The 14,968-nt window shown below is 39.7% G+C and overlaps 1 protein-coding gene across 1 annotated transcript in view; it reads right to left on the bottom strand.

The window, feature by feature from the left end:
• The window catches only part of PKP2 (plakophilin 2), a 44,492-nt gene extending 29,580 nt beyond the window's left edge, over positions 1-14,912 (bottom strand). Inside the window, exons 1-3 of the mRNA XM_056341560.1 lie at positions 14,508-14,912; positions 7,013-7,125; positions 3,713-4,407 (exon numbers count right to left, since the gene is read on the bottom strand). Of these exons, the coding sequence (XP_056197535.1) occupies positions 3,713-4,407; positions 7,013-7,125; positions 14,508-14,718 (1,019 nt within the window). The 5' untranslated portion in view covers positions 14,719-14,912. The remainder of the gene's footprint in view (positions 1-3,712; positions 4,408-7,012; positions 7,126-14,507) is intronic.
• Between the last annotated feature and the right edge of the window lie 56 nt (positions 14,913-14,968).

Raw genomic sequence — 14,968 nt, 5'->3', positions numbered from 1 at the left:
CTGTTAGTCACTGCAATAACTTTGGACCACTTTGACCAAATTCAGTCTCCTTCTACAAAGCGGCAGACATCTCCAATGTATTAAATTATGAGTCATTTCAGTGACTAACAGCAGAGAAGGACTCTGTCCAAGGACTCTGACCATCCAAGGTCAAGATTGCTGCATGAGCTGATCCTTCATAGGACACCAGAGAATCCACATGGGAACTTAGCCCCTGGACGCCAAGGATGTCCCAGAGTAGTAAAGGTCCATCAGCAGTCACTGCCAGGCTGAGAAAAACACACGTACAGCCAGAGAACCAAGTGCTGGATGTGTAAATCTGCACTGAGATTGAGAACAGCCCACCATTCACCAGTTATCCATTCGCGGCTGATACTTCACGTGCCAAAATCTTTCTCTCCTATTGTGCACTGCCATACTAGGATTGCTCTTCACTGGATAAAAATAACATTCACTAACAGTCCATCTGACAGTAATAAGTAATGCAATATATTCTTTGACTCTCAATGGTATTTATAAAGTTGCAGCACCCTATGCAGTGTCCTAGGTCTCATCAAAATAGAATTGGATGCAATGAATGACTCCTACAGTCAAAATGTTTACAGGCAAAATTAATCGCTACATTTCTAATTGGCATGTGTAATGACAACAAACAAATGGACATTCAGACAAAGGTTGATAAACAGAAGAATGATTTGACAAGTCCTAACTTCACCTTAATTGCCAGAATATAACATTTTTTAGATATATACACTGTGTTGTTTAATCATTTCGTGCCAGCTCACAGCACATTTAGAGGTCAGATTCTGTAAGGAGCTGTTTCTCAGACAGATTCAGGTTGAATCTCTTCCTAAGCCCTTGATATGAGGATCTTTTTAAATGCTTCACTTTACCAGAAGATACAGAGACAACGTTTCTATACTCTGATTTTTCTACTTTGATTTCATAGCATGAGCTAATTCTTCTACATTTTAAATACTATACACAGCTAGTCCACTACTTTTCTTTAACCTTACACAACTATTTTACATCCTCTTAATTAACCTTGGAAAGACTTAAATTGCGGTTTGCATAAAAAAATACAAATTTCTGGAAAACTTACTTAGAAAACATGATTATCTTTTTACCCCAGCTTCCATTATTAAGGGAGCAACAGGTAATGGAGCAATATAGCAGATAATGAGAACCTGAAATCAAAGACAATGGGAAATGACAAGAAATGCAAAAGCCTCTACTAACTTCTGAAACTAAGAAGTCTTGTCAGAAGAGATTATTGTACTACTGGTGAAATGATGGACTTTGGTGAAGTATCTCTGATTTGATAGCAGTGTATGTCCCAAAGCAAAATTGTCTATTGTTTTTTAAATAATTCTACATTAAACTGTATAGTAGCTGGAGGTGGATGAACCAGAATATACTACAACCAAAACAGGACTTCTGCATCAAGCCCTTCCAGTGGTGAGAATTACAAAGGGGAGCTACTAAATGTGTATTTTAGATGTCTGAAAATGGTAATAATGCATGTGGATACCACAGACACGTTATTATATAAGCATGTGTAACAAATACTGAGTTCAGTCAGCTAAAATGGCTATAGATTCTTCTTCATCATTTACGAACCTAGTGGTGCAAATCTCTTGTGGAATTGTTTTTTACATGCTGCTTTTCACCAGCCTCTTCACTAATATCAGCTATTATATTATACAGAAACTTTTTTAGCTTTGGGTAGAATAAAGAGCCCCTCACTCCCTCAAAAACCTAGCTATGAAACTAAAGTAGAATGTAGGATATTTGAAAATCTAAACAAGGTATGTGGCAAGTAAATTAAAAGTACAGAGATAAATATAATCTGTAAATATCTGCGGAAGGAACTTTAGAGGCTTTCACAGCACTTCTAATCATTTTCCTCTGTAATTTCCAGCAAAAGCTGAACTGAGAAACTGGAACTTATGGAATTATGCTGTCTAAAAGATTTCCATTAGGTCACCAATCTTACATCTGAGTTCAGCATGGTCTCAGGCAAGCCACTTGCATAATGACTGAATATAGATGATTGCATTTGCAGGTATGAAAAATGCTTCGATGTTTGTGCAGGCAACCAGACTGCAGTGTCTGCACCTGCAAAAGAACCAAAATTGCTCCTACACAAAATTAAATACCAAAATTGCTGGTTCTGGCTCAGAAATGCACTCAGGAATGTGCTTAAAGGAAATGATTAAGTCAGTAGGATATATACGTGTCTATAAATTGTCTTACTGAGAAACAAAGTCCTCTTGAGTACCTATTTTCAAGATCACTACTCCCAAATCTTTAGCTGTTGTGAGCTCTCAGCTGTTTTTTCTGGACTTACTTGCTATAAAGACTGAAAGACTGAATACTTAAGAGTCACATCATTAATACCAGATCTCTTAACTCTTGCATCACACAGAAGAGAAAATTTCAATCTAGATCAGATGTGGGCACAAGACTGTATGTGTTTGTAAATCTAGTCATAACACACAACATGTAGTTGATGACAGAAAATACCTGATCTATATGTAGCACTAGTACCAGACGAAGCCTCATCTCACACAGTAGCAAATTTAGAAAAAGAAGAAAGGTGGCCTTCAGAACAATGAACTTAACAGCTACACAGTTACAGAAAAAGACATTTCTTAGTAACACTGTTGTAAATTGGACCATGATCAACTTACATGAGAAACCCTGTGATCCTTTTTCCTTTCTGGATTATAAAACAGCAACAGAAACCACAGTAAACAGTGCAAGTAACCATCTCCTGTTTACCCAGTGGTTTGTTCTGTCCACGGAACGTTAAAAGCTCTGGAAACATTCAGAATTACTCTGAAATAATAATAAAAAAATCACTCCTGAGGGGAATTTCAGAACTGAAAAAGTTTCTTTTTTGAAAATGGAACCATATTTAGACATTCTGAAATCTTGCCTGGATAGGAATTTCGGGGCAGAGGGTGGGGGTAATTTAAAAAAAAAATAATTCATCAGATTTTAAACAATTTTCCTGATGTTTGGGTGCAGCTTTGGGAATTTCTGCCATGGAGCTAGAAGGGCTTCAAATTAAGATAGTGTCCTCAGAGCATGTAGGATCTCAAGGCCGTGAGAAGCTCTGGGATCCTGGGACTCAGAGCAGTTTATATTTGTTCTTGGGATGGATGGTGCTGCAGAGCTAAAAGAAATTTCTGCCTGTGTTTTAACTGAAGTTTATCAAAGCTAAAAAGTTTCCTTCAAACCATGAAGGACTTTTAACTGGAAACTGTCAATCTGCCAAAAGCTGCTTCACTAGTAGATTTCTGACCTATTCTCATGAGAACCAATGCTGAAATCACCCAGTCTTTTATGAGCACAAAATTTGCCAATCCATTGCTGTGTATTGTGAGTTGGGTTTCAAATTACTCAGTCACTACTTCATGTCTCCTTATAAAATTGATTAACTCTTGGCAAAAGAGGTCCCAAACCTGAGCAGGAGGTGTGGATCCTGCAGTATCTACATACACATACATTTTTTCTCCCTTTCCTCTGTTGCACTGGAAGTGGATTTTTAAAAGCAAATGTATGTTCTGCATCCTCTGCACTGACATTTCATACACTGTGTTGGCTGCTGAACCACAAGCCGCTAGTTTACTTTCTCTTTTTAAACAAACAGGTTCCCTTCAGTTGTGACACCCCAGAACCAAAGGAGGTCCTGCACTGTGCTTACCCTAGCTGAGATCCATTGATAGTGGCTTGTTCAGTCTGCAGGAAACCATTTCTCCCTGCTGCTGCCACAGCAGCTGTCAATGGCATCCTCTTCCCATCTGTTTCCGCAGTGACACTGGTTATTGAAGCTGGCTGGGAAGCTTCCCTCCTGGTCTGTGTGCTTCTGAAAGTAGTTTGGTACAAGCTGGACCTTAAAGATTGCCTGTTCTGAGACCCCAAACGTGATGCAATTGGTGATCTCACTTGTCCCATTGCACTGCCTGAGGTTAGGTAGTTCTCTTTCTCCAAAAGGTTGGTCATGCTGTGACTGTTGCCTCCTTGATGGTACAGAGGTACAGTGGGGCTGGGGTAGACACCATCAAGGATGGCATCATTCACAGCCCCCATGTGGGAGTGTCTCTTAAAAGAACGTCCCCTGTTCACTGAATCATGAAGGGTGTAACCAACAATCTCAGACCGAGCATATCTTGGTGGGACAGTCCCACTGGATCTCCTGTTATCTCCATGCCTCATGGAGAATCCAGTTGAAATCCCTCCATCATAGTGAAAATCATTGGACACATATGCCAGTCTTTCAGGACTTTGTTGGGGTGAAACCTCTAGTCTCTTCAGAGGCTGCCTTTGAGCTCTCTCTTCCATTGTCTTGTAAGTAATCCTCGTCCCCCAGCCATTTGTATAAGAGGATGGTGAGGCCACCTGTTCAAGGGTGCATAAAATAACAGGAGTCACAGCAAGATCATAGCAAAGATCTATATTAAAAAGGTTAATAGCAAAGAAACCAAACCAAAAAAGTAAAGATAAAAATTCTAAGGTCTGCTGTCAGAATCAGAAAACAATATGTGAACATCACCAAAATTGTGTATTAAATCAGATTCTGCAACACTTCTTTGCATCTGCTTAACAAAGGCAGGAAGAAGTATGGTCTAAACATTAGAAGACAAAGTTTAAGCATCAAGTCTTCTGTCATTAATTCAAAATAGGTGTGTACATCAATTATATCTGGTAGTGAACAGTCTGTTTATTAATGGAGATTTAATTTCAGTTTGAAACACCTTGGGGATTAACACCCACATCTGCTACTAAAATTAAATTCAAAGCTGTCCAATAGAGAGAAAATTGATCAGTCAGATATTGAAATATCATACTGAAGTGTCAGCATTATTATTCTTATTAATTTTATTAATCTTATTAATATAAGGTTATTAGCCCTCCTGTTCACTTTGTGGTAGGATCTAGTAAAAAGAGATAGTCCCTTCCCTGTTTGTCTAACCTTAAAAAAGAAGGATATCACATAACATTCCCAGGAAACCAAAATGACCATTTCACCATCTCAACAGTTTCCCTAATTCTAGAGTTGCAATTTAAGATGATTTTTCTTTTCCTGTCCCAAATAGGCATGGACAGTAATGGATCATCATATTGCTTTATAATTTTCTCTTTTCTAAACTCAACAAACCCTCTTTCTTCAACCTGTTTTAGGTGCCATTGGAGGCCTCTAGAATTTTTCTACCTTTTTCTTACTCTCTAAATTAGACATCATACTCTATTCAAGACTTTCCAGAACTAAATCAACTTGGGAAACCATCTGGCCTTGAAATAGAGGAGTCATGACCAAATATTTTTTTTTAAATCAGTAAGCATAGTGGCATCCAGCCATAAATCAAAGCCCCATATATACTGTTTCCATGGTGTATTAAAGTTTCATAACATTAAAGGTATTTCTTAAGGTAAACTGAGCAGCTTACACAAATTATTAATGGAAGGGATTGTGATTAGCAGATAGTTGCCAGACTGAAATTCCTTAATTTCACTGTTGAGGAGTTACTAAAGGCAAAAATTTGCTCACAGAAGGAGTAAAGGTTGCTGAAACTAGCAAGGATCACTGGACCTATCTGTTCATTCTACAGAAGCTATGCAAGGATATCTTTATCTCTTGTTTGGGAATAAGGAAAAAAATGCTTTTGGAAATACTAGACCTTCTGGCTTTTTCTGGCTTTCACACAAGACAAATACTGTTGCTTTTGAAAAAAAAAAATTTTTTTTTAATTCTATTCCACCCATCCCACCTGCTAAACTATAGTATTTTCTTGTGGTTACTATGACACCTCCAGTTTTCCCCTTGTTGCTCTCTTCTAGAAAGAAGGGATTCACATCAAAAATTATGGAGGTGAGAACAGTGGACAGGAGGACAGAGAAGGTAATGTATTTAAGTAAACAGGTCTAACTCTCTCCATGCAGAGCCAGAGCTGCCTCATTAACTGGCCAGAAGCTGGGCTGTTCTCTTTAACAACGAGAAGCCATTCTTGAGTAATCTAAAACTAAGAAAGAATTGGTCCCTCCATATACAGCTATTTATTAAAGAAATAGTTCTGTTCTCAAGCTGAATTGCTTTCAGTTTACTAATGTTAATCATGCAGCAGCATTGCTATTGAGCTTTGTGTTGATTTCCAAGTCATATGGTTGCTTCCTCAGACAGGATCATACTAGTTATAAGCTGTGTCATACACCCTGCAGAAAACCAATTATTTATCTTAGCATTCAGGCCAGGAGCCCAAGAAAACTTGGTTAAAATAACAAGTGAATTTATGATTAGACAGTTTAGAAACACCATTGCATTGCAAGGATTGTACTGCTGAAATTCTTATAATGCTAAATCAGGTTACAACAAGATTATTTTAAATTATAAGGAACAATCTACCTTTTTTTTTTTTTTTGTGAATTGAATTTTTGTGAATGTGAAAATGAAAAAAATAACTGTGAAACTAAAGCAATCGGTTCTCCAGTGTCTTTGTATACATAATTCTCTAACCTCTTTCACCAACATTCCCAGCTCCTACCCATGCCACCTGTTACCATGTGGGATTGCTGGACTTCCTCCAGCAACCTCCAACCGTTAGGCTGGGTGAGCAGCAGTAGGGCCTTCGGCCTCTTTGAGCTACTGATGTGCTGACTGAGCTGCTGCCTGGTGGGATGGATGAAGATCTGACTTGTCACACCCTTTGCCTTAGTGAGGTGTTAATATGGTTTTTCATTTTCTACCCTAACACCAATTCTCACAAAACCCACAGGATTGTACAACCAAGTTGAATTTAGCCACTGGTCTCAGATGTCATTGGAAGGGGGGAAAACATTAACAGATCTCAGTTGTAAAAACCTCATTTTCTAGAAATCAGGCTTTAAAAAGCAAACAAGCAAGCAAACCTTGAAACACCATCTACATGCTACTATCTGTGGTAACGAAATGAATAAATTATACATGTGATATTATATTTATTTATATTTTTTTCCTTCTTTTCCTCACCTGGTTTGACTGGTAATATGAAAAACCATAGGGAGTTCTTGGTACAAAATCATTTTCAGTAATCCCCATGTTATAGACACGCTCTGGAACACTGGATGCACGGTGCAAACTGCCTGTAACCAAAGACTAAGTTTAGTAAGATATTAACAAAACACGATATTGTTATAAAGGATGATTTACAGTACTAGGCAAATGTCCCAGTGTTCAGTGCCATTACTAGAATATAAACTGAAAATCATACAGCAAAATGATGGAAAGATTTTTGCATTTGGTGTATCGCATTCAAAACATGGCTAAGCAAACCTTTCTGAGGATACAAGCCATTTTTTCAGTTTCCTATTTATTTAACTTAAGACATATTTTTAACTTTTAGAAGTCTTCTTGTTCATGCAGCTATTTAATGAAAAATGTTTTAGCAAAGCAAGCTGATACTTTAAATATCCCAGATAATGACAGATGATTAAGTACTGAGAAATAGTATCACTGAACAGCTACTAAGAACACTTACTTTCCAACTGTAACCACTTTGAATATATATGCATGGTTTACATTAGAGGCTGACTATAACATGCATAGTGCACAAGAAATCAAAATACTGCAGCTGTAGATTGTAGATGAGAAACATGGGCTATACGTAATACCTCTGTTACTGTACACTCTAGAGATGCAATTTTCACAATGTACCACTGTAAACAAATAGCAAACATTGAGTATAGACTGTGTATTTCATAGCTGTCTACCTCAACTGCTGATGTTTCTTCTCCCTTAGGTCTAGTTTAATGATAATATACCAGAGCAAGTAATGCTTCACTACTCAGTGCTTCACCCAAAGAGCATGAAGAGTCCACAAACAAATTATATGCTTTATGGAGACACATGGCATATGACGCTGTAAAGTAGGGTTGTTTAATGACACTTCAAATCTGCACCCAAAAGGTTCAGTAATCCTACAAATAATGTAGAAGATCCACAGTGTATCTGCTCTGATTCTTTTTTTCCATGACTCAGCTTTGAAAATAAAATTGCACATTGTGATTACTTCTTTCATTAAAACTGCATTGTTCTTTTAAGTAAAAACCAACCAATCAACCAACAAATTCAGGCTGTTTCTTTTTCACTGATACAATGCATTTTCAAAGAAAAGTGAAGTGAGAGTCTGCATATAAGAATATAAATAACACAGACAGGTTTAAAGAGGTGAAACAGAAGATGAAAGCAAGATATACCTCAAATCGGCCATAAATGGGACCGGTGTATGCTACAGAAGTTTAGGCTAAACAGAGAACAGTGGTCAATGAGGAAGTTAATTGTCCATGAATTTTTAAAATAGCAGATATTACCTGAGATCCTACAGAAAAGAAATCTAAAGAGCCAATCATTAACTTGTCAAACTGCTTAAGTCTCCACTTCTAAAAATAGTAGGAGTTACACACCCATGGGAATTCAGGTGCCAAAAAATTGTGGGCAAGTGCCTATTAGGATTTTTGAAAGCACCTGGTGTACATGTGCCAAATAACTGAGGCTTTCAGTTTGTGCAGTTAGTCCCTGGGCTTCATAAGGTGCACATGAGTATCCCTAGGAACTTCAGTACACCTGTATCTTTGATCCTTGGTGTCTGTAGTTAGTAAAAGGCTCAACCAGGATGAAAATAAACAAGATACTCATGTAACAATAATTTATGAATTATTCTCACTAGCATGTAGCTACCTGGGTAAGTACAAATTTGTGAGATATAAAATATATATTAGATAAAATATATAATATTTATAATAAAATATAAATTATAGTATAATATGGTATAACACAATACAATATAATTGCAGACTGCCATCATTCGAGGCACAATTCAATCATACTTTGCAGTTACTTTGCTTATTTATTCATGCTTTCCAGTTCTTTCATTTTGGCCACATGAGACAGACTTAAACATGTATTAGGTGATTTGTTAAGACACATTCACAGTAACTTTGCGTCATGAGAGTGGAACAATGCAGCTTGGTCAAACTCACTCATGATGTGGATTGTAATAATTCCTGTGTAACATTACAAGGTTATCATAGCCCAAGGGTTACCTAAGTACATGAGAAAACAGTTAAGAGGAAGCTTGTATTATACTGCAAAAAATTCCAGCCAATGTTCATCAACATCCACAATCTGAAAATTGATACAAATCTCTCATTTGTGTAATATAATTCCCATATCAACGGACTATTTCAGGTGCCCAGTAAGACACCATATCTCAGCTATCGCCTATGCCTGCTTTTTAAAGATTCACTTTATTCACTGCTGCATATTGAAGTACTTTCATATAAGTCCTTAAAGACAAGTACACAAACATTTCTATTTCTTTATAGTCAGTGTTTTTTGTCCAGTTTACTTAGTGAGAAATTACTCTCAGTTATTTATCTTCAAGCATTTCTATTTTTTTAACCTTCAGTCTCCCTGGGAATCTATCCATCACTAAATATTTTTTCTCTTTCAGAGATAAACACATATGTTAGCTTATGGAATTTCACTTTGCATTTACAGTATCTCTTTCTTGCTCTTACCACATCAGTAAAATATTTTGCCAGCATTTTAACTGTAGATTTATTAGGTAGACATAAAACATATGTCTTTACTGTGTGCTGTTTACTTGTGCCAAAAGCCAGTGTGTTAAAGGGAAAAATGGTAACTGAAATGCTGTGTCTTTCCATTAGTTATGAGATGCAGAATAGGTGATTTGATCCAAACTTGCCTCTGCCAGTGAGCCCCCTTCAGCTTATTTTCACCATGCTACAGAAACCTACATGTCTTTCCCATCTTTCAGATTTGCTCAGTATTACATATATTCAGAAACAATTAGGCATTCTTATACAACTGGCTTAAAAAAAAAAAAAGCATGTGTTGTTTTTTTTTTTAAAATGTATTATGGGTTCATTTACTGTTAAGATTAATATTTTCTAACTGTGAGACTCTGTTTTAAGCCTTACACAAACTTTCACTTCAGAAAACAGGCACGCAATTCAGTTACTCATCCATAGGGAACAAATACTATTTGAGAGGCCATAGGATACCACAGGATTTCCAGCAGCCAGTCAAGAAACGGATGGTTTTCCTACAGGCCCTGCATCATGTCTGTCAACCCATGAGGATATTCTGGAAAACTCAGGCATCTCAGACAGCAGCTGACACCCAAGTGTGGGCAACTGAGGAACCACTTATCACAGTCTCCCCTCTCCCCCGTCAGTATGAACTAAAGCAGCTCAGGAACGCTTTGGATATGATCAGTAGAAAACTAAACCCTTTTGCTCTTCTCCTCACCTAAAATAAAAGCTGTGCAAAAATCACATGATATTGCAACAGTTATGACAAAATTTTGAGATCTGACAAAATAACTGCACTATCAGGAAGGAGACTCTACAGATGACTGAGCAAAAATCCCATCTGTCTTCACAGAGGCTCTTCTCAAGGCCCCTTTGTTCCCCTGGATGTGACAGGTCCAACATCTCCAAAGGCCTTGGAAGTTCCTCCCCAGCAATCACTGCCTATGGCTGCAGACAGATTAACCTCCTGTTTGCTTGGCTTTCAAACCCAACAATGACAAGAGGCATCTCTAAGATGATGTATGAAAAAGAGAATTATCTTCCATTAAGGAGTCAGATGTAGCAAATTCCCCTTAAATCATGTACAGCGTTAACTCTCAGCTGTGAGACTTTTTCAGCACTTTTGTATTTGAATGGTTACTATGAAAGCCAAATTTTGGCTTTCAACCCCCCACTGCGGGCATCAATATAGCTGTAACCTGTACACAGAAGTCTATTAAGGACTGCAATATTTTCATGCATCCCGAGTGCCCACCTGCTGAGTATCCATTGTCCACTCTTGCTCAGGGCAGGTGTGTGATTATACCCGCAACACAGACTCCTAAGTGTCCTGGACTGTCATCTTTTAATCCTTTTTTTTAATATATATATATTCCACCACTCACGACAGACTGAGATGGTGATATTTAAGAACAGCATATCAAAAACTTCACTAAATCACTTCATCTAAAGATCAAAGAGCTTTCTTTTTGATTGTGCTCCTTCATCACTCTGCCAGCACATGTCTGGTCCCAAAGGAGATTTCTAACATTTTTTACTTTGTGCTGGTCATTTACACAAGTGCTCAAATTTCAGAAAAAAATTTCTTCTGGCTCAGGAAGCAAAGGTGAGGAATTTAATGAAACCAATAAAAAGTGGAAGTCACCAATAAGGAATTTTTCTACTTCCTTTTCTCACAAAGATATAAACAGAAAACCACTATGAAGCACTTAATGTGGTCAGAATTCTGCAAAATACACACCTAGAGGATAGAAAATTCCCCCAAACCTATAAAAGCAGGTTTAACAAAATATATTAAGAATTTTAGAAATTAAGAATTATGAAGAATAGATAAGGCTTTCTTTGTAACTGTCTTGTATTTGATGCTGTTGATTTGGAAATCACAGTAGTTTTGTCCTGTTTTTTATGAACATGCTGTGTTTATAAAACTGTGTTAGACAAATAATCTCTACATAGACAGCAGTTCATCAGGCTGTTTTGTGTTACACATTACTCAATTCTGCCCTATTTTTTTACAGTGGAACTGCTAAGGATGTACAGGATATACAGGGAAGTAGACTTTGGTCCAGGGATTATACTAAAGAAACAGAAATACCATAAATGAATTTTAAAAGCCAGTCAAAATCCAAATGAAAGAAGACCAGAGGCAAGTGGACTCATAAACAGAATAAAGTTTAAAAAAGCACTTAAAAAAATCAATAGTGTTGTGTCATATGCAAGCTGAAAAACACCAGTCATTAAGGTATGTGATTCTGAATGCTGTTTTTCTTTGATGAGGCTGAACCATCTACCATTCTGTTTCTATCCTTTAAACAGCATTCAGAAATTTGATACACCTGCTTTAGTTGTTCAAAATTTTTAAGGCCTGCGTAATCTTTAAGTTATAAAGGTTCAGCAACTGATGAACTGGAAAAGTTGCAGCTGTTGTTAAACTACTGCTTGAAAAACCATTAACAACGTTTGACAACATCTTGTCAAGATCTGAGGCAGTACATAGCTTCAATCATTTGGCAGCTGGTGAAATCCTCAAATCTGAGGATTACCTCAATTTCTATTATAAAAAAGAGGAAATACACCCGGGGGGCGAGGACAGGACATGAAACGGCGAACAGTACAGGGGTAGGAGGCAAAAAGATGTTTTGCCATTTAAAGTTAATGCTGAAGGCTAAGCAAACACCTTTAATTTGAAACTCTAAGGAGAAATTACGCTGCCTGACAGAATACTTTTTGCAGCTTCAAAGATTCCAGTACAGTCAGCAGAAAATGGGTGTGCACAGATGATACTGGGTAAGATCTTACTACCACTGATTTTTCATACCCAGTGGTTATGTGCTTAGCTAATTTTAGGCATGTATGCGAATACTCTCATTAGGTATGTGCTAAGTACCTTGCTGAGCTGAATCTCAAATACTTCTACAGATAGGACAGTTATATCACAGGGGCCTGATCTGCTCCTAAATCTTTGTGTTGTCTTCCCTGCAACTGCAAAGAATATGGGACCCATGTATCTAGAAAACTGTTACAATTCAGAGAAAGTGAGTTTTATATTTCTCTTACAATTCAGAGAAAGAGTGCTTATTTTTAAAAGGCACCCTACATACAAGAATTCAAGTGTTTTCAAAAACAGATTTTGAGCAAGTCTATATAGCAAGCACATTGGGATACACATGCACTACACCTATTTTTCAGGAAAGTCAACATGTTAAATGCACGATAGGCATTTGATTCACATCATATATATTTAAGATATATAGAGATAGATATGCATAGATGTATATATGTATGTATGTACAAATATATGGAATACATTCCACTTCCATTTATTTTTTCTGAGTTTTGCAGTGGGACTAAAAAATGTATGGCGAGTTAGGCACAGGAATACATTTGAAAAACGAAACGTTTGTTTTATACATTAACAATACATATAACAGACATGTCATTTGCCGCTCCTGATCCTGAAGCTTAAAAGTTTTGGCATCTCAGAAATACAAAGGGCTCAAACACCTGACTGTTAGAAAAACAAAGCAAATCAAGACACCAGGTCTGTTAAAGTATTCCGGAGAAGTTAAGATGAGTTAGGAGGATGGGAACTTCTTCACAGTGTTTTGTGCATGGTTTAAAGACATGATGTCAGGGTCATGACACTACGTTATATCTCCATTATTCCTTAAAAAACATTTCCCAGGCTCTCTGTTGAGCGAAAAAGAAATTAAGCTACTTTAAAAGTGTTTAGAAACCTTATTTAAATGAAAGCAGACAAGCTAAGGATTTGCATGTGTAGCTGCACGTGGCACAGCTGTGTGTACTTGTTCATGTGGCTTGTGTACTTCATTTTTTTGAGCAGAGTATGTGTCTGCATTGTAATACATTTTTCAGCGTGAGACATTTTTTACATAGAATCTAGATGAAGTACAGGGAAATACTCCTCTGACTGACAAGATAGATAAGTGAAGTACTGTTACAAATTTAAAGACCTTTGGCTCACAGCTTTTTGCAAACGAGAGGTGACAGCTTCTTTAACGACAAGTGAGTAATGTGGTAGACAGCCTATAAGTCTGCCATATCTTCCTATTTAAACTCAAGATTAAAGTTTTCATGGTAAGGGTTGCTTTATTTATTTACTTACATATTTTCTTTGAGAAAAAACACACCTCTTCGACATTCACAGCTAAGACCAAACCCCTCAAGCAGCTTAACCCTCAGCACCTGACAAAGCCACCCTGCAAGTGCCTGGTGTCCACTCGGGCCCGGCTGGGCACAGGGCACAGGGACAGGACACAGCTGCGTGGGCCCTGCCGAGGGACCTGGCCTGCTGGCCACAAGGTCTGAGATGCAGGGACTGACCCACCTCAATTAGTATCATGCACATCATTGCTCTGTTTCCCACTCACACCTTTCCTAGCGTTCCTTTTCCAAACATCCTTTTAGTTCTTTTTTTCAAAGCAAAACAAGAAAAACTTTTCCTACGTTTCTTCCCATTTTATTTCGCAGACAGGGCCAGTGGGTAAGGCGCAGGTATCAACATAAGCACAGTAAGAGGCTGCTGGATGAGAATTTTGGCTCGATTCTTCCCTGGGGCAAAAGGGCACAGGCCCCGCTACTCGCCCGAGTCCGCAGTTGGGAGAGCGAAACTCCTGACTCACTCGGGTGGGAAAAGAGAAAGGGAAGAGGCGGCGGAGCCACGATTCTCCGTCAAACCGGGTACGGGCCAACGGCCGGCACCGCGGCTGCCCGAGCAGCCCGCACCTCCCGGGGCGGGAGAAGCCGCGGCCACGGATGCGGCCGCCCGGGGCCAGCCCGGGTCCCCCCCCGGGGCCAGCGCGTGTCCCCCCCGCCCCGGGGCCATGCCGTGCTCCCGCCGCCACCAGCACAGAGTCCCGAGGGGCGCGGGGCCGGGGCCGGGCACTCACCGCTGTACAAGGAGCCACGGCTCTTCCTGGCCAGCGTCTGCTGGACCTGCCGGTGGATCCGCAGGGCCTTCTCCTCCCTGGCCCGGCCGCCCGCGAGCTTGAGCCTGGCCTCGGAGGGCAGCGCCAGGCTGGAGCTGTCCAGCTCCCCCAGGATCTGCTGGCCCAGCACGGTGCGGATGTAGCCCTGCTCGGCGGGGCCGCGGCCGGCCATGGGCACAGCCGGGCGCCGCTCCGCTCTGCGCCGACAACCTGTTGCGCCGCCGCCGCCGCCACCCCAGCTCCGGGGATGAGCCGCCGCGGGCCGGGCCGTGCCGTGAGGCGCCCAGCGCCGCCCCGGGCTCTGCCCCCCCCGCCGCGCAGGTGCCAGGCACGGCCCGCGCCTCCGCCCCGCTCCGCCCGCCGCGGCGGCCCGCCCGTCCCCTCCCCTTCCCGCCGGGGCGAAGGGCCCGGCCCGGCCCAGC

Source organism: Falco biarmicus, chromosome 5 (assembly GCF_023638135.1).
Source record: "Falco biarmicus isolate bFalBia1 chromosome 5, bFalBia1.pri, whole genome shotgun sequence".
Classification (NCBI taxonomy): Eukaryota; Metazoa; Chordata; class Aves; order Falconiformes; family Falconidae; genus Falco; species Falco biarmicus.
The sequence above is the reverse complement of the archived record's forward strand: the minus strand, read 5'-3'. Positions and strand labels throughout refer to the sequence as shown.